Source organism: Eulemur rufifrons, chromosome 9, assembly GCF_041146395.1.
Source record: "Eulemur rufifrons isolate Redbay chromosome 9, OSU_ERuf_1, whole genome shotgun sequence".
Classification (NCBI taxonomy): domain Eukaryota; kingdom Metazoa; phylum Chordata; class Mammalia; order Primates; family Lemuridae; genus Eulemur; species Eulemur rufifrons.
The window spans coordinates 5,636,906-5,655,597 of record NC_090991.1 but is presented as its reverse complement, the minus strand read 5'-3'; the positions used below and the strand labels follow the sequence as shown (position 1 = coordinate 5,655,597).

Genomic DNA, 18,692 nt, shown 5'->3' with positions numbered 1-18,692 from the left:
GAGATAGAATACATCAGTCTCGGGAATGGCGGTGTGAGAACCCTTCCAGACCCAGTGAACTCCAAAAGGCCTGCAGAGAACGTCATGAATAAAATAATGCCAATACATTTGAAAAGTTAGACGAAATAGACAAATGCCTAGAAAAATTTGTTACTACAGCTCACCAGAAGAAATAGAAAATTGAAATGTAATATCCATATTTAATCCATAATTTAAAACATTCCAATAAAGAAGACTCTGGGTCCAAATGGCCTCACTGGCATAATCTCTCAAATACTTAAGAAAGAAATAAAACCAATCTTAAACAAATCCTTCCAGAGAATAGTGAAACAGGGATCTAGTTCCAATTTTTTTTTTTTTTTTTTTTTTTGTTGAGACAGAGTCTCACTTTGTTGCCCAGGCTAGAGTGAGTGCCGTGGCGTCAGCTTAGCTCACAGCAACCTCAAACTCCTGGGCTTAAGCGATCCTACTGCCTCAGCCTCCCGAGTAGCTGGGACTACAGACATGCGCCACTATGCCCGGCTAATTTTTTCTATATAGATTTTTAGGTGTCCATATAATGTCTTTCTATTTTTAGTAGAGACAGGGTCTCGCTCAGGCTGGTCTCGAACTCCTGACCTTGAGCAATCCACCCGCCTCGGCCTCCCAGAGTGCTGGGATTACAGGCGTGAGCCACCGCGCCCGGCCTTTTACATTTTCACATTTTTTAATGGGAGTTTCATTGAGTAAAATTGGAGAGAATGAATAGGATGCAATAGTCAATAAGTAGCAAACAAAACAAAAACAAACAAAAAACCTCCCTGGACAAATATCACATGTTCTCACTTGTAAGTAGTCCAAAATTTTTTTTAAGAGGTCAGCACAAACTTGATATCCAAACCTGACAAAGGCATTACAAGAAAAGAAAATTACAGGCCAATTTTTTCATGAATATAAATGAAGAAATGCTAAACAAAACATAGTATTAGCATACTGAATTCAGCAATATGGGAGAAAGAATAATATATCAAAACCTACTTGGATTTATTCCAGGAAGGCAAGGTTAGTTTAACAGGTTACTATGTTATTAGTAAGATAACGGAAAATCCACATCAATAGATGCAAAGTTCAATGTGGAAAAGATTTGCTGCTTTAAAAGAAATAGTACAGTCATCCCACAGTGTCCTTGGGGGATTGGTTCTAGGACTCCCTCAGAGACCAAAATCCATAGTTGCTCAAGTCCCTGATATAAAATGGTGTTGTATTTGCAAATAACCTACACACATCCTCCTGTATACTTTAAACCATCTTCAGATGACTTATAATACTGAATACAATGTAAATAGATGGGCAACTAGATGTTAAATGGAACTGTTTAGCAAATAATGACAAGTGGGAAAAGCCTGTTCATGTTCAGCACAGATGCAGCCATCCTTTTCATTTCTCCCCACACGTTTTCTAGCCGAGGTGGGTTGAATCCACAGATGTGAAACCCATGGATACAGAGGGGCAACCGTGATTGTTAAAAAGGCTGATCTAGTCCAACTCTTTTGCTAGAAAATGAAGAAATTTTCCCCACAAGGATATACAATGGCCATGGTGAACCTTTCTGCAGCTGTCTCCTTCCCCTGGCCCGGTCTTGGGACGTGATGGCCTCTCTAACCAGGAGTCTTGGACACCCCTTTACCTCCTCATCCCCTCTGCAGCCTCACCTGCCTCTGGTTCCCAGGGCTGACCCACTGCCTGGGAGAGCCAATGTGAATGGTGGGGAAGGGGCTCACCTCCGACAGGTAGGACATCCACCCGTCCTCATTGTCCGGCCTCTTGGAGTAAGAGTTGTAGAAGATGACGTCCTTCACCAACACGGCCACAGCTCTCAGGATGAAAGAAGCAAACAAGTTCATGTGGATGTAGTTGCGTGTACAGTGGAGTTTTCTGTGCAAGGAGAAAACAGAATTCCTTCCCTCAGGGAAGAATGGCTCAGACCAACAGGCCTCTGCCTGTCATGCTTGTGTATCTACCACTAAATACAGAGGTTTGCAGTGTAGGTTCCAGAGCTGGACCACTGGGTTTTGTGATCTTACTTCTCTGTGCCTCATTTTCCTCATCTGTAAAATGGGGGCAATAACAGCTATCACCTGTATGATAGCATGCCAGGCCATTTACCTGTGCATGTACCTGTGGGTATCCTTGCTCCTGCCCACCACTGGAGGAGTAGGCATGATTATCATCCTGATTTTATAAATAAGGGAATTGAAGCAGAAGGATTAAGTCACCTGCCCAAAGTCCCAGAGCAGTAAGCAGTGGGGCTGAGACCCAGACCGGGAACTCTGAGGCCAGGGTACAGCTCTCCAAGCTCTGCCGCCTCTGAGAACAAGAGCACTTACCTCAAAGGGTTGTGGGATGATCAAATTGGTTAATCTGTGTAAAGTGCACATTATAAGTGCTCAGAAAAACGTCAGCTCCCATCACCTCTCCCTCACTCACCGCAGTCTCCTGCAGGCTCTTTGTCACACCGGCTGATGTGACACTGCGTCCCCGGTTTTGCTAGCCGAAAGCACTCTTCCAGTGCATTCCCTGTCCTACTTTGCTTTAGAGCTACCATTACGTTTTTAATTTCCAAAAAAGGACTGAGGCTTGTCCTTGCATTTTATGACTTATGCCTCCTTCTCCCTAACTAGACCGGGGGCTATTCCGGGGCAGTGACTGGCCTTGCTGGTAAAACGGACGCTCAGTGGACCCAGGCCCAGCTGGCGTTTCTTCCTCCTGGCTTGGTTCCAGGACTTTGGGAAGGTGCATGGAGGGAGGAGGTCACAGACAGCCGGTGGGCTGTGGATGCTCCCAGTGGGGCAGACGGCCACGGTCCTGCTCCAGGAGCCATAGAACATCCTGGGACTGAAGAGCCAAATGAGGCCAGACCTGGAGCGAGCAGCGCCCAGGTCTCCTGGGTCTGTGTCAAATGCTCCTTCTGCCACATCACTGTCACTTACATTCCTAACAGGCCGAGATGGAGAGACAGCCTCGGAGAGCTTCTTAGTGGGTCCCTAAATATCCCACTTTGGTGATGTCTGAAAACATGATTTAGTAAAGTGCACTCAGGCTTTGGATTCTGACAGACAGTGCAAGGGGTGGAAACGCTCAGATCCCGGACTGCTTTGCTGTGACCCCGGCCCCGTCACCCACCAGCTGTATGGTCCTGGGCAAGTTACTTCCTGTCTTCATGTTTCAGTTAACACACTGTAAAGTGAGGGCCATAATAATGTTAAGTTCCTAAGATTAGAATTAATCCTAATTTGAATTAGAATGAGATTTAAATGACTTCATGCATGGGAGTAAACACTTAAATTTCATAGCTAACAGGAGTCCGCAGGCCCTGGATTAAAACAACAGCCCTTCCACTCACTTATGTACGTTGGGGAAGGTTCCTAATCTCTTCTGTAAAAACAACGCCTCCGATGGAGTCGTGCTGAGGATGGGCTGTGGTACAAATGGGTGTGATCAGGGGTTTAGACCAGGGCCAGGCACACAGACAGTCTCTAATCCAAAAGAGACAGGGCAGTCAGGAGCCCCGGGTTCAAGTTCTAGCTGTGCAGTGAACCGGCTTTACGGTTGGGGGCGACTCGATGCCTCTGACTGGGACTTTGGTTTCCTGTCTTCCCCTCATCTGCAAAATGGGCTGGGTGCACTGAGGCTCTCTTGGGTTGCCTCCAGCTCCGGTGGCTCATGGCACCCCCTGCCCAGTCTCCCCCTGCCTTCCAGAGGCAGCCAATGAGCAAATCACACAATACCGCCGTCCCTCCCAGAGCTATGGCTGGGCTTTCCATGGTTTCAGTTACCCACGGTCAACCATGGCTCAAAAATATTAAATGGAAAATTCCAGAAATTATCAATTCACAACTTTTAAATTGCACACTGTTCTGAGTAGCATGACGAAATCTCGCACTGACCTGCCCATCCCTTCTGCGAGAAGGGTGAGCACAGTATAATAAGATACTTAGAGAAAGAAAGTGACCACATTCATAGAACTTTTCTTATAGTATACTGTAATGATTATTCTATTTTACTATTATTGTTGTTAATCTCTTATTGGGCCTAATTTATAAATTAAACTTCTATCACAGACATGTATGTATGGGACAAAACATAGTGTGTGAATATATGGGGCTTGGTACCACCTGTGCTTTCAGGCACCCACTGGGGATCCTGGAGTGTGTGCCCGCAGATAGGGGGTCTACGGCACATGCCTGAACACGTGTCTGCAGAGGTTCCACTCACCGAAGAAACAAGAGGAGAGTGAGAGCCAGGAGCAGGGAGACGAGAGAGAAGGAGTATCCCACGGTGTACATCAGCTGCAAGGTTGAGAGCAAGGCATAATGATCCACCTGAACACAGAGAAGGAACAGACATGACCACCGAGTGACCCACAAGCCCCAGCTCCATGCTCAAGGCCATCAAGGTCTAGGCCTGGATTGAGACATGCCCTGGCCCCCCCAACCTGTTTTTAAACCTCTCCCTCCCTGTCCTTGTTCACACCCAAGTAAGGTAGTGTAGACTGCTCTCTGGCACAACTCGGAGGCCAGGGGTCCTCAGCGAGTGAAGAGCCCACGGTGGGCCTCGTCCCCATGACTAGGACACAGCCCAGCACTAATACACCCAGAGTGAAGGAACTGTGTCCAGGACATGAGCATGCCTTGAGAATGAGGACAAGCTCTCTGTTCCTAGGAATGCTGTCCCTGGAGTCTATGGGTCCTTCTTTCTGGAAGACGGGGCCGCATTTCTGTCTGAATGTCTCTCTCCTAAAGTAACTTTTCATAGATGACCTCTTAGAGGAAGATCCAATGAAATAGTGCACTGTTTTCTCTGATTCCTGGGATAGCCTGATTGTGAACAGAGGGTAATTTACTGAAAATTCTGTGTTATTAAGTATAATTTTGTGCTATTTTCATGAGCGATACTGGTCTGTAGTTTTATCTTCTTGCAACGTCTTTGTCTGGTTTTGGCCTCTGTGTAATCATGGTGACCTAGACTGAGTTAGGGAGTATTTCCACCTTTCCAGTTTTCTGGAGAGCTTGTATAAAATTGGCATTATTTTGTCCTTAAATATTTGGTAGACTTCACCATCAGAGCCAAATAGATCTGAAGTTTTCTCTGTGGAAGAGTTTTTAACTACAATGCAATTTTATTAATAGATATAATGCTATTGGGTTATCTATTTCCTCTTTAATGAACTTTGGTAGTTTGTTCTTTTAAAGAATTTGTCCATTTTATCCCACTTGTAAAAATTGTTGGCAGAAAGGTGTTCGTAAAAATATCTTATTATCCTTTTAATGTCTATAGGATCAGTAGTGATGTCCCATCTCTCACTCTTGATATAGTTCATGACTGATCTTTCTCTCTCTCACACACACACACATTTCTAATTCTTTCTCCTTTTTTATTAGTCTTTCTAGAGGTTTATCAAATTTATTGATCTTCTTAAATAACCAAGTTTGGATTTCATTGATTCTTTCCTAATTTTTTCTGTTTTCCATTTAATTGATTTAATTTTCATTCTTTTCTTTCTATGTCTTTTCTTCTGCTTACTTTGGGTTTAATTGGTTCTTTTTCATTTCTAGTTTCTTAAGGTGTAAGTTAGGCCATTGACTTGATACCTTTCCACTTTTCTAATATAAGAAGGCTATAAATTTTTCTCCATGACTGTTTTAGTTGTATCACAAATTTTTTTGATATATTGTATTTTCATTTTTATTTAGTTAAAAATATTTACTAACTTCATCTATGATTCTTATTTAATTTATACGTTATTTAGAAGTATGTTGTTAGTGTTAACATATTTAGAGATTTTTTTCCAGATATCTTTCTGTAATTGATTTCTGATTTAATTCTATCGTGGTCAGAGACCATGTTTTGTATGGTATTAAAAACTTTAAATTTGTTTATCTTGTGAGAATTTTTTTAAAAAAGATAAGAATATTTACCCTCATATTTACCATTTCTAGTGCTCTTCATTCCTTTATATAGATCAAAATGCCCATGTGTTATGTTTTTATTTCTGTGTTAACAACCTCCTTTAACACTTTGTACAGTGGTGGTCTGGGTGCAGAACTCTCTGTGTAGCTTTTGAGCTTTCCAAGTCAATCCCAACCACATTTCTATCTAGAATTATTTTCTGTGGACCTCATCAAGATCCCTACAATCTCTCAGGTCTCTCACTGCTCTTGTCTGTCCTCTCCTTGCAAATAAATCTATCCTTCTAAGACCAGCACAAACCCACCTCTTATAAGAAATCCTCCTCCAACGCCTCTCTGCTTATTATATAAACTCTTATTGTCAAAGCACTTGTAGTCTGTTTCACAAATAGGGGAACCAATTATATTAATTAATGCTTTGTTTGCATTCACCTTGTCTTTCCAGAAAGACTATCAGCACCTTGAAAGTAGAGAAGTGTTTTGTGTACCTACACACACAGTGGTATGGTTTCTTTAAATTGACGGTGGCATATCAAGGTGGTAATTCAAGGCTTTACCAGGTCATTTTAACATCATTTATTTTGTTTATTTTATTTTATTAGAGATATGAGATTAATATATTTAATTAGATAACCTAATTATTCCTGAATTATGATTTTTAAAAATATATGTTTGTATTTTATGCTTTCTAGGAACAAATTAGGGGAAATGTTTGGGTTTTTTGTTTGTGTCTTAGTTTGGGTTTCTAAGAAGCAGACTCTAAGAAAAGAATTGGAATGCAAGCAGTTTACATAGAAAGTGAAAAAATCTTCAGTAGGGGAAGGGAGAAGTTAGGACAAACAAAGGACGCATTATCAAGCCAGTTACCATGGTGGGAAGCTTAATTCCACTCAGGAAGCTCTGGAAGCTTCAGGGTTAACTACCCTAAGACTGAGGACGCTGGGATATTTATATACCACCTCCTGCCAGTCATTTGTTGAGGGCACTTCTACCTGCATTTCAGTAAACAACGTGGACTCCAGGAACCAGAGAACTAGTGAAGAAATGCATGTCCTAGTTAAGAAGTTAGGCAGTTGTATACCAAATTGATTAGGGCAAGGGGATACAGGCAGGGCACCAAAAGCTCCTGCTACGGTTGGTTTAATTATGTTTTTTACGGGATTTCCTGAAACTGTCCTCTATATTCAATTCAGGTCTCTATCAAAACCTGGCTACTTCCCTAGAGGCTCCAAAACATCCGGACAGTCTCTAGTTCACTTTTAGTACCAACCGGTGAATCTCAAGTCACTTAGACACCTTTATGAAAAGCTTCCTAACAAAGGTGCAATGTGCGTCTATGAGGAAGTAGGCCCTCTCATACACCGAGGAAGGGAGGACAAAATGGTATAACCTCCACAGAGAGGACTTTGGCAATATCTAATGAAATTATATATGCATCTACCTTTAATCCAGTGATCCCACTTCTAGGAATCTTCAAAAAGATATGCCACCACAAACATATACATACAACGTTATTCATTGTGATATTGTTATGAATAAAAGATTGGAAATAACCCAAAGGCCATAGGACAGTGGCTGACTAAACAATGGCAGATACATAGATGGAGTACTATGCAGCAGGAAAAAAGAGAGAAATCTTTCTAGGAACTGATATAGAATGATTTCCAGGATATGTTGTTAAGTGAAAAGAGCAAGATGCAGAGTGGGGTATCTGCTATACTGCTTTTTGTGTAAGAAAAATGGGGACTAACAAATTTACATATTTTCTTAGTTTTCAAAAAGAAATAATTCAATTAAAAAAAGAAAAAGAAAGAAAACAGAAAGTGTGAGCCAGAGTGGTGTTAAGATACACACACACACACACACACACACGTTTTCGTCCACAGTTCCTGGCTCATAGATCCCGTAGGCTTTATTACAGTAAAACAGAGTCTCTCCCTCTGCCCTTCTCCTGCCCTTCTCCTTCCTGTCCAAGGCAGGACTCTAATCTGATTGTGGGTTCCAAGACTCTCACTCCAGACAGGGTCCTGTCCTACACCCTGGAGGAAAGAGTGCTGGACAGAGGCCAGGAAGAATGTGAACAGACAGGCCTTGCTGGGTCTCCCCACGTAGTCTATTAGCATGAGACCATATCCTCTTATCCAATCACGTTTCTACATGGCTGTCAGCCACGCCTATCCAGTGAAGCCTCCATAAAACCCAAGAGGACTGGGTTTGGAGAGCTTCCAGACGGCTGGTTCCTGGAGGGTGGTGTGCCCAGGGAGGGCATGGAAGCTCCACACCCCTTCCCCCATACCCTGTGCATCTCTTCATCTGTGTCCTTTGTAATATCCTTTATCATAAATGGGTAAATGTGTTTTCCTGAGTTCTGTGAGCCACTCCAGCAAATTAATCAAACCTAAAGACGAGGTCGTGGGAACCCCAACTTGAAGCCAGTTGGTCAGAAGTTCTAGAGGCTGAACTTGTGACCGGTGGGGGCAGCAGTCTTGGGGACTGAGCCCTCACCCCATGGGATCTGATGCTATCTCCAGACAGTGCAGGAATTGAATTAGAGGACACCCAGCTGGTGTCTGCTGCTTGGTGTGCAGGAAAGAAAAAACCCACATTTGGCCAAAGAAGTCTTCTTCTGTGTTGATGATTATTGTGCTGTGAGAGCTGAGGAAAAAAAATGGTTTAAGTTTTTTTCCCCAACAACCAGAAAATAATAAAAATGATTATCTACAGGGGATAAGTAGGAAGAGGGTGATGGAGATAATGATGAGAGTGAGACCACTCCAAGTATACCTTTTTATCAAGTTTTGACTTTCAAAACCTGTCAATATTCTATGTATTTAAAAATAAAATCAAAGAGAAAAGGGTGAAAAAGGCAACTGTACAACTGTAATAGTAATGAGCACACCTAGCACTTAGATCTTGGTTTCTGAAACCATTCCTCCACTGAAAGAACCCAAGACTCCTAAAAGAAACCGTTGATTCTAGGCTTGGAGCAGGGAAAACCTAAGATGAGCTTGGACCATTTTGTTGTGCCAGAAAATAAGGAAGTGTTCAAAGACTAATGTGTTTTAACAAAGGGATACAAGAACCAGGTTGAAGGGATTTCACTAGTTAAATGCAGAAAACTTGGAGCATCAAAAAATAATGAGTATAACTGAATAAATCAACCTGAAAGTCCACAGTGAAACCCAAAAAGGGAGGTGGGTGAGGAGGTCATCTTTGTGGAAGAATAAACGTAGAAGGAATAACAGAACTTGACTGAGGGCAGGAATCATCCATGAAGGCTAAAACACTGATGAAGGTTTGTTAGGAAACAAGATAAACACACAGTACCAAAGTATCGCCCCACTGGTAACTTATCAAATATAAAGGGAGAAATGGAACTTCACCACTGAGTGACTCAGCCGTCTTTCTCTCGACCAAGTGATCAAACGCAACATCATTACAGCGTGGCACCTGCCATTCGGCCCTACAGGTGTGGTGCCGTACAAGGTGTACGGCATCGACGAAGATTTACTTGAATCTCTTCAAACCTCTAAACCTAACTTTCAGTTTCTAGGAAACACAGAGGATGGAGGAATGAGTTTAGTGATAATCCAAGGGAACATTCAAATCCAGATTGTGGGGCATTCTACCAAAAAGCTCTTCTGGTCTCTTTGAAAAACCAATGTTATCATGGAAAAAAATAGGGAGGACTGCTCTAGATTAAAAGATTCTACTGTGATATAAAACTAAATGCAACATATGCACCTGGAATAGATCCTGGTCCAGGTCAGAAAAACTATAAAAATTCTGGGAAACAATTGGGGAAATCTGAATATGGATGAAACAGGTAATATGATGAAATCACTATTAATTTTACTTAGTTGAAACGGTAATGTAATTTTGTGGAATAATGTTTCTTCATCTTAGGAAGTAATACCTGATGAATATTTAGGGGTGAAATTCTCATAATATCTGCAAATTATTTTAAATATTTCAGAAAGAGAGAGAGAGAAAGCAAATGTAGCAAAATGTTAATACATTTTGTAATTTGATAGTGGATACATGACTGTCTATTTTGTTATGCTTTTAACTTTTCTGTAAGTTTGAATATTTCAAAATAAATCTTGGAAAATGAAATATAATCAATTGATATATGTTATACATTATATTAAAAATTAAAATTTGTTATTGAAATCATATACTGTAAATATTAAAATTATATGCATATATAGCTATTGATATACATATATAGAGTAAATTCTGTATTTAAGAATAGAAAACGCTTCTTTGAAGGACAGTGAAAACACCTTGAAGGAAGGTAAAATAATTTATTCCCATGCTACTGAACACAATTCCATACCAATGAATTAGTAAACATACTTGCTAATGCTCACGCACACGCACACATACACACAATCTCCTTAAAGTGCCATTTGACATGCTGAAGGACCCCTAGTGTCTCATTAGTTGGAAGAACATAACATATTTTGTTTGCCAAAACTCTGAAGGGCAAAGATTTACTAACACTGGCCTTTTTTGGGCAAAATTTCAACCCTCTATTAGAAACACAGGTAAACATGGCCAGAAGTTGTTTTTTTTGGTTGTTGTTTTTTTTTTTAAGTATTTGAATTCTTGGAAATATGACCATTTGCAGAGGGAGGAGGCCTCGGTCCCAGCTTTTCTAAAGAGAGAAATCTTTACTTCCTGTCTTTGAAAGTACAGTTTTCAAATTGTGGTTTGCTGTCCCCACTTGCTGACTTAGGGATGGTGGCGCTGCCGACCTAAGGCACCTTCACACCTGCTGGTGACCTCCTCGGGTCTCAGCCTTGGTTGCATGCTAGAATCACCTGGCGAACTTTGGAACCAGTGTGGATGGCTGGGCCCCACCACAGACCAGCTGACTCAGAATCAGTGAAACCATTCATTCAGCATGTATTAAGTAACTACTGTATGTAAAGGCTATTGTGCACCCCAGTAGTAGGCTAGGGGTTTGGGGATGGTATTCAAATGTGACTATGACTTTGTCATTGTTCTCAAGCAGTTTACAGTCAAGCAGGACAGATAAGAAATACATACAATTTGCCTAATTCAAGGCATACAATTAGTATGGCTTTGGTGCAAAAAGGTCTGAGAAATTCTTGAGATAAATTGAATCCAATTTAACTATAAGTGTCATTTTGATCCCTTTCAGAGGTGTGACCTCTCACACAGTAAAACTGTACAAGGGACATAGAATTCTGCAAACTCAAATCAGGTATAAAGTTTAAAAGAGGTCTAGAAAGAATTCCCCAGGGATGTGGAAGACCCAATGGAAGGCTCTTCTTGCCCCATGGGAAGATAGGATAGACTTCAAAAGAGCCAAGTTCATGCCATCGCCCATGGGGCGCTAAAGAAGTGAGCCACAACCAGGATGGGTGTGGCAGGCTCCCATCAGACCGAATAATTAGATAATGAAATACTTCAAACCCAGGAAAGAGCAAACCCCTCCAAAGGACATGGACTTGAGACCTCCATGTCAGTGACAGTGCAAAAAATCACTCAGTGGTGTGGTCTTCCTGGCTTGTGAGAACTGGTTGGCCAATTTTCAGTGAGCCAGTTGTAAAGCACAAGCATTATTAAAAATTAAACCATGTAAATTTACAGCAAAATAAATTATATTAAAAATAAGAGTAACAAATACTCAAAGCTCATTACTTCCTAATTATTTTTCTGCATGTTAAGTGCTATTGAGGTTACCTATGTCACTGTGTCTGCATGGTGGACGAGCTATCGAATGGTGTGTGCACATCTTGCCCCTTGTCTGCATTCAGTGACTTCACACTGGTAGCTTGAAACCAGCCATATGGGAGTATTTACACCACAGAAATTGGCAAGTGTCACAAATCAGAGCCCTTCTTTTTTCAATAGTGGAAGCAGGCAGCCAGTTGATAAGCTTTTGCTAACCCACATACACCAACGGTATTGACAGCCAGACCTAACACATCTTTGGTCTACAGGCAACCATGTCTCCTGAGATGGAAATCCCTACTTTCCTGGGGCCAGTTTGTTTTCCTCGTGTGATAGCTTTTGTTTTCTGTCTTAACCTTGGCAAGGTTTAATCCAATCTTGCCTTACCTTTATTTTATTTTATTTTATTTTGGAGACAGAGTCTCACTCTGTTACCCAGGCTAGAGTGCCGTGGTGTCAGCCTAGCTCACAGCAACCTCAAACTCTTGGGCTCAAGTGATCCTCCTGCCTCAGCCTCCTGAGTAGCTGGGACTGCAGGCATGCGCCACCATGCCTGGCTAATTTTTTCCATATATTTTAAGTTGTCCGGCTAATTTCTTTCTATTTTTAGTAGAGATGGGGTCTCACTCTTGCTCAGGTTAGTGTCCAACTCCTGACCTTGAGCGATCCTCCCACCTCGGCCTCTCAGAATGTTAGGATTACAGGCATAAGCCACCATGCCCAGTCTTCCTTACCTTTATTAATAATCTTGTGTTAAATTCAGATATAGATTTCTTTCTTATTTTTACTTTACATTTATTACGAAAAATTTCAAACATACAGCAAAGTTGAAGGAATTTTATAAGGAATACCTGTATATCCACCACCTAGATTCTACCATTAAACTTCACTTGGCACCATCTCATATCTATCCTTCCCTCATATAGAGGTTTTTTAAATTACTTGCACAGTCTGTATGTAATGGGTATTACAAGAATATGGCATATTAGGGGAGCCAATAGATTAATATTATAATTGCAATATGAAATATATCAATAAGTACTTAATTTTAAACTTTAAGTTGGAAACTTGATTAAAATAGTATTGACATATGTCAGAAACATTAAGACTTATGTTTACATATAACTTATGTATATGTATGTTATATATATATGTATACATATATGTTATACATATAACTTATGTATAACATAAGACTTACGTTATACATACAACCTTTATGTATCTGATGAACTAGAATTGTTTAAGAATTAAGATTTTCTTGTTATAATAAAGATACTTAAACTATTAAAAGCATCTCAAATATACTAATGCAATTTACAAGGTAAAAGGGTAAGTAACCAGTTTGTAAGTGGCAACAAAAATTAATCAAAGACCTCAAAAGTATTACTACTTCTTATAGCATAATGTATAGAAGACAAAATAAAAACTAAAAGAAATATTAAAGCTCACTGGATTCATAAATAGAATAAGCTACATACATTGACCTTAAATAATAATGTAACAGAAGGCTAGATTTTTTATTTTTGAAAATCAATTAAAATGTTACATAAAAACAACCACCACCAAGTAGCCGATGCAGAAAAGCCAACATCACAGACACCAAAAACTCAAGGTGACAAGTATGCTGTGCTCACAGCCCTCGGAGTGCACCAGAGAGAGGCCTAGGGAGGGAGAGAACTTTCTGTAGAGGACCAGGGAAGACATTCTGAGAAGAAACGCAATAATTGTAACTACCAAGCGTCTCCCGGGTGCTGGGATGTGTTCTAATCCCTCCACAGTCATTGCCTTCTCAGGCCTCACGGCCAGGCCACGCAACGATGGCGTTATCAGCCCATCTTACGGATGCTGGAGAGAGGCTGGGGGCTCGGGCCACACGGATAGTGTTTCTAGAACTGAGCTCCTTGCCTTCCCTGTCCCTAAACTTTAAACTACAGTAGTACAGGATCTTGAGCACTGGATGGGAGAATATTATAATAAAATGACTTAAGAAAGCTAAAGAATTTCAAAATCCAATTAAGTTATGAAAGAAGTTAGCCACATCTTAGGTGGCAGGGGAGGGGGGAGGTTTGCTGGCTCAAGTTAGGACAAACGATTAGGTAGTGAAAAATCTAGAACCCAGGAGAGACCAAGTGCAAGGACTCTTGGGTCCCCCATCTCAAAGAGGCACATTTTCCAATCTCCTCCCTGGCCCAAGCCAGCAACCTCAGTTCTTGTTGTCTTTGACTCCACCCTCTCATGCCCCGCCAGCACCTGGTCTTCCCGCTCCCCTCCTTGGAAACCTGTAAATCCACCTCCCTCCTTCCACCCCCACTGGCATTCTCTCCAGATCTGTGCTGAGTTGCTGAAATGGCTCCTGCCTGTTGGCCCTGCCTTCTGCCCCCAGCTTGGACCCGTGCCTAACCTCTCTCCAACTTGCCAGAGTAAACCTTTCAACACCTGAGCTGTAGCCCTCGCCTACCTGAGCACGCAAAGTCCTAAGTCCTTAGCAAGGCAGAGTCCTTCATCACTGCACCTGTCCTGAGGCTTCCACCTCCACCTGTGTCCTCCTCCTCAGCCCTCAAAGTGGCCCCAGGGCCCCGTGCACTCCTTGACCCCAGGTGTGTGTTCCTCTCTCTTGCCCTCACTCTTCCCGGGGGACCATCTCCTTCCCCGCCCCCAGGCTGTGTCATCCTGCCCTTCTGCTGTCATCCTGGGTCCCAGCAGTGATCACAGCGCTCTGAGCGCTGAGCTCCTCAAAGGCAGTATCTGCATCTTATTCCCTGTTTACTCCCAGTGCCTGGTGCAAAACCTGGCCCATAGTAGGTGCTTCATTAACATTTGCGGCCCACCGAGTGGAAGAAACTGCGCTGTGGCCCTAGATGGCTGCATGATCCCCAAACACCTCTCCCTCTGTTCTGCCTCTTGCACTTCACTTTGAAGGAAGCTGGGCAGGATTCGGACAAACAGGAGGTCTTTAGGGAGAAGAGCAAGAGCCCAGCAAGAAAGTACAGTGGGGAAGGACCCTGGAAAGAAAACATGTGGGGAGAAGGCTGAAGCAGGGATGTGTTTGTCCATCCAACAATCCTTTCCTGAGCAGCCGTGATGCTTTCCTGGCCAGTCACCATGCTGGGCCCTGGTGACAGGGCGGGAACTCCCACTGGGAGTGTGCTGACTGCATGCCAGTTTTCTCCTAAGAAATCTGCATCTACTGACTCTCTAAATCCTCACGACAATCACAGGCGGCAAACACGGTCCCCATGGAGTGAACGGGTTAGCGGAGGCCCAGCAAAGGAGGCCACCTGCACCAGGCCCACAGCCAGGAAGTGAAGTCTGACCCGGACCCCGTGGGGGCCACCCCCTTGAGGCACATGCGTCCACTGCCACCGCTGGGGCTACATCCTGGTGAGAGGGCTAGATAACAAACAAGCAAACCCACGGGGGGTTCGGGGAGTGGCAGGTGCTATAAAGGGGTACATCGGAGGGGGTGGTAGAAAGGGACCGCGGAGCCGCCTCTGCATGGAGCGGCCACTGAAGGTCTCTCTTTGAAGGAGACATTTGAACTGAAACCTGAACGATGCCGAGGCGGCAGCGCAGGGGAGCTGGGAACGGTGGTCCAGGCACAGGGAAGGGCGGGTGCAGTGCCAGGACTGACCCTGGGGACCGACTTCCCTTGGGATTTCGCATGTCACCCTGCGAGTGGAAGGAATGCAGAGGCCGCCACAGGGGTCGCTGCTTTGTGTGACCGTGGCCCTTCCCTAGCCGAGTCTGGGGTGGACACGCTGGGGGCAGGATCTTTGCGGGGCCACTCGGGTGTCCTGGGGGAGGGTGGTTTGGGCCCCAAACGCTTATCACCAAGCCGAGCAAACTCACGTTTTGCTTGAAGCTGTGGTTCTCAGAGCATTCGGAGTCGTCCTGCCAAATATCTGTGGCGTTCTCGAGCGTCTGCCAAGTCCCCCGAGCCAAGCAGTATCTGTGGGCCCTTCCTGAGCTCTCTGAAAGTAAACACAGCTCTAGAGGAAAGGTCAGGACACACGGCCTGCTCCCCCGAGCATGCCACAAAGCTGTGGAAAATCCCAGGGAAAAGGGATTCTCATTTCCCCTGTTACGGGCTCATTAGCATCCTTACTGTTTATTTGGGATGGAAAGAAAAACACAGAAGCCTCTAAATTTTGTAACAAACCATCATCTACTAATGTCTGCTGTGTTTACCCAAAGTCCCTGGAGTTAGAACAGTCCCTGGTGACTCAGAGATGTTATAAGCCCTCCAAGGTACAGCCCAGCCGGGAGACGCCGACCTGGGCTCCTGGGGCTGGCTCTAGGGCACCCTCCTGTGCCCAAGGGGCCACGCCATGAGCAAGAGAAAGCAGTGGGCACGCGGCTGGCAGAGCCGGGTGAAGCCCAGTGAGCCACCAATGCACCTGTCTGTGTGCTGGGTCCGGGCCTCCCACCCTCTAAGGCTTCTGGTTCCTTCTTCAGGAACTGAAGATAATGACGGCACCGACCCGCCACGGTTTGGGCTAGAATTAAATGAGAGTGTGTGCAAGTGACGGGTGAGTCGCTCTGACTGCTGCTGTGACTCAGTCACGTCCACTCCCCAAAGGTCCTCCTGCCTGGAGGATCAGGGACTGGACTTGCAAACGAGAATGAAAATTTGTGGAAAGTCCTAGTCCTGCCTCTGCACATCGTGGGGCGACAGCAACTAGCTGCTGAATTGAATTGCCAGATACCCATATGGGACACCCACCTGCCGCCTGACAGCGCTGCCAGGGTGTCTAATTGATGTCTCGAACAACACACCCCAAAGTCTTCAACTTCTCACAATCTGCTCCCCTGACATATTTCCTGCCTCCGTGGATGGCAAACTCCTCCTCCAGTCCCCTGGCCCCAAACCTGAGGCCATCCTTGCCTTCTCTCTGTTTCCCATGGCACTCCTGTGCCCCCAGCTCAGCCGCCAGCTCTACCTTCAGCGGCATCCAGAACCTGACCGCCGTGTCCTCATCCCACTTCCGTCCTAACTGGGACCAGCATCTCCCACCTGGGTTACTGCAAACTCCCCCCAAGGCTTGCCCCGCACATCTAAGGGCCCACAGCAGTCAGAGCGAGCCAAATACATCAGCCGCATCATGTCACGCTTCTGCTAACAATTTTCCAAGGGCTTTCTGAGAACGAGCCTTTAAGGCCTTCCGAAAAGTCCCGCAAGATCTGGCCTCTAAAACCCTCTGCCCTGACCTATCGCTTCTCTTCCCCCTTCACCAGCCGCCTTTGCCTCCTCCCTTCCTGGAGCCAACCAGGCACCTGCCCACATGGGGCCTCCGTGCTGCTGTCTCCTTCCCTCCTGAGCATGCCCCCCCACCGGCTAAAACGTCACCTCCTCTAAGTCTTCACTGAAAGGTCACCCTGTCATCGAAGCCATCCCTGACTACCCAACTTACAAATGCAACTCAGCCCCCACTCCAACTCTCCCCTCCCTTCCCCCCTCTCTATCTTGTCTAAAATAGAGCACGTTCAAACATGCAGACCCTTATTTATGACGCCTGCGAATAATTGTCTTTCTCTCCTGTGAGCACATGGGCCCCACAGGCAGAGAGATTTTATCCTGTTTCGGTCACTCATATATCGCAGGTACTTAAATATAATGCCTGGCACTCAAGAGATGCTTAGTAAACATTTGCTGATTGAGTGAATGGCAATAACGTCACCTGACACTTGCATTGTCAGTGCCAGCCATAGCGCTCTGTGCTGGGGACACAAAAATGAATAGGGCTCAGCTTGGAGTCTAGCTGTGGGTGTGCAGATAAAAGTGCCATAAACAGTTACACACGCTAAGACAGAAGATTGCACAGGTATAGGAGAGGCCTCAGAAAGGCAGAGTTCCATTGTACTTGTGGGGAGAAGTCTGAGAAATCTTCTAGAAGGATGGATGATTTGAGCTTAGAACTGCAGGGGGGTTATAGGCAGAAGAGCGTGGGCAGAGCCTTTGAGGGGTCTCTCGGACAGATAGCGGCTGGGCACGAGCAGAGCCTGGGGTTGTTCATCCGGCTGGAGTGCAGGGACAGCGGGCATGGGAGAGGATGCCTACGAGGCCGGCAGGGCCGGGTTGCAGAAGGTCTTGCCGGCCATTTGTAGGTGTCGTGGTGGGGGCTGGCATAATGCCATTGGCATTTTAGAAAGCTTGTGGGGGGTGGCCGGAGGGGGCCAGATCCGAGGTGGAGACCAGTGGGCAGACCAGGAAGCAGAAACAGGGCGCTGGTGGGTTGCAGCGAGGGATGGAGGGAACCTGGCTACCAACCAGATGAGGGGGGCTTTGGGGGGACCAAGTGGGACATGAGACCATCCCTGAGATGGGAATGGAGGCGGGGAGAGGAGTTTGTTTTCCTCCCCTCCATTTTCCACTCTTTGTCCCTTAGTTTCTACTCCAACTGGGGACAAGTTGTGACCATTCCACCTCCAATATTTTTCTTCCATCTTTCTCCTTCTGTCCCACCTCTCGCCTCTGCCTGGGTCTGGACCCTCCTCGTCCCTTGCTCTGGACCAGGGCAGTAGCCTCCAGACCCACCCCCTGACTCTCCTCCACGCCTCAGTGCAACAGCCACACGCTGTCAACGTTTTCCTTCCCTGCCACGAATCTCATGCTCTTCTTTTGTGCCTTAACACCGTCCAGGGCGCCATATAATCTTCCCCTGCAGAGGAGCGTTTGAAACCCTTCGTGCATAATGCGCGATTCCCTTCCCCGTCGGCCCCAGCCTTATTTGTCCTTTGTTGGTCTTCGAGGCCATCCGTCCCAGCCTGCATTCGCCTTAAACGCTCCCCTCTCACGTTACACTGCTTGTTCCTCCACTCTCCTGTCACAAGGACTCTTCCCGGGCCTTTTGCTTTTGTAGATGTTCTTCTCTGCACCCTTCCACTGTCTCCACGTCCACTTTTTACTGCAGGGACCCACTTGGATTCCAAAGGCTTAATGTGCATGATGTACGGAAGAGTGACTTCCCGCCCACTGCACGGCACACTGCTTTTGCACACTCTGCACACCCACACGCAGTCTTTTTTTTTTAAAGA

General features: G+C 44.9%; 1 protein-coding gene across 1 annotated transcript in view; it reads right to left on the bottom strand.

Moving 5' to 3' along the window:
- Positions 1 to 15,556, bottom strand: part of GLP2R (glucagon like peptide 2 receptor) — a 42,819-nt gene extending 27,263 nt beyond the window's left edge. The window contains exons 1-3 of the mRNA XM_069483242.1: positions 15,507 to 15,556; positions 4,255 to 4,361; positions 1,761 to 1,914 (exon numbers count right to left, since the gene is read on the bottom strand). Coding sequence (XP_069339343.1) covers positions 1,761 to 1,914; positions 4,255 to 4,325 — 225 coding nt within the window. The 5' untranslated portion in view covers positions 4,326 to 4,361; positions 15,507 to 15,556. The remainder of the gene's footprint in view (positions 1 to 1,760; positions 1,915 to 4,254; positions 4,362 to 15,506) is intronic.
- Between the last annotated feature and the right edge of the window lie 3,136 nt (positions 15,557 to 18,692).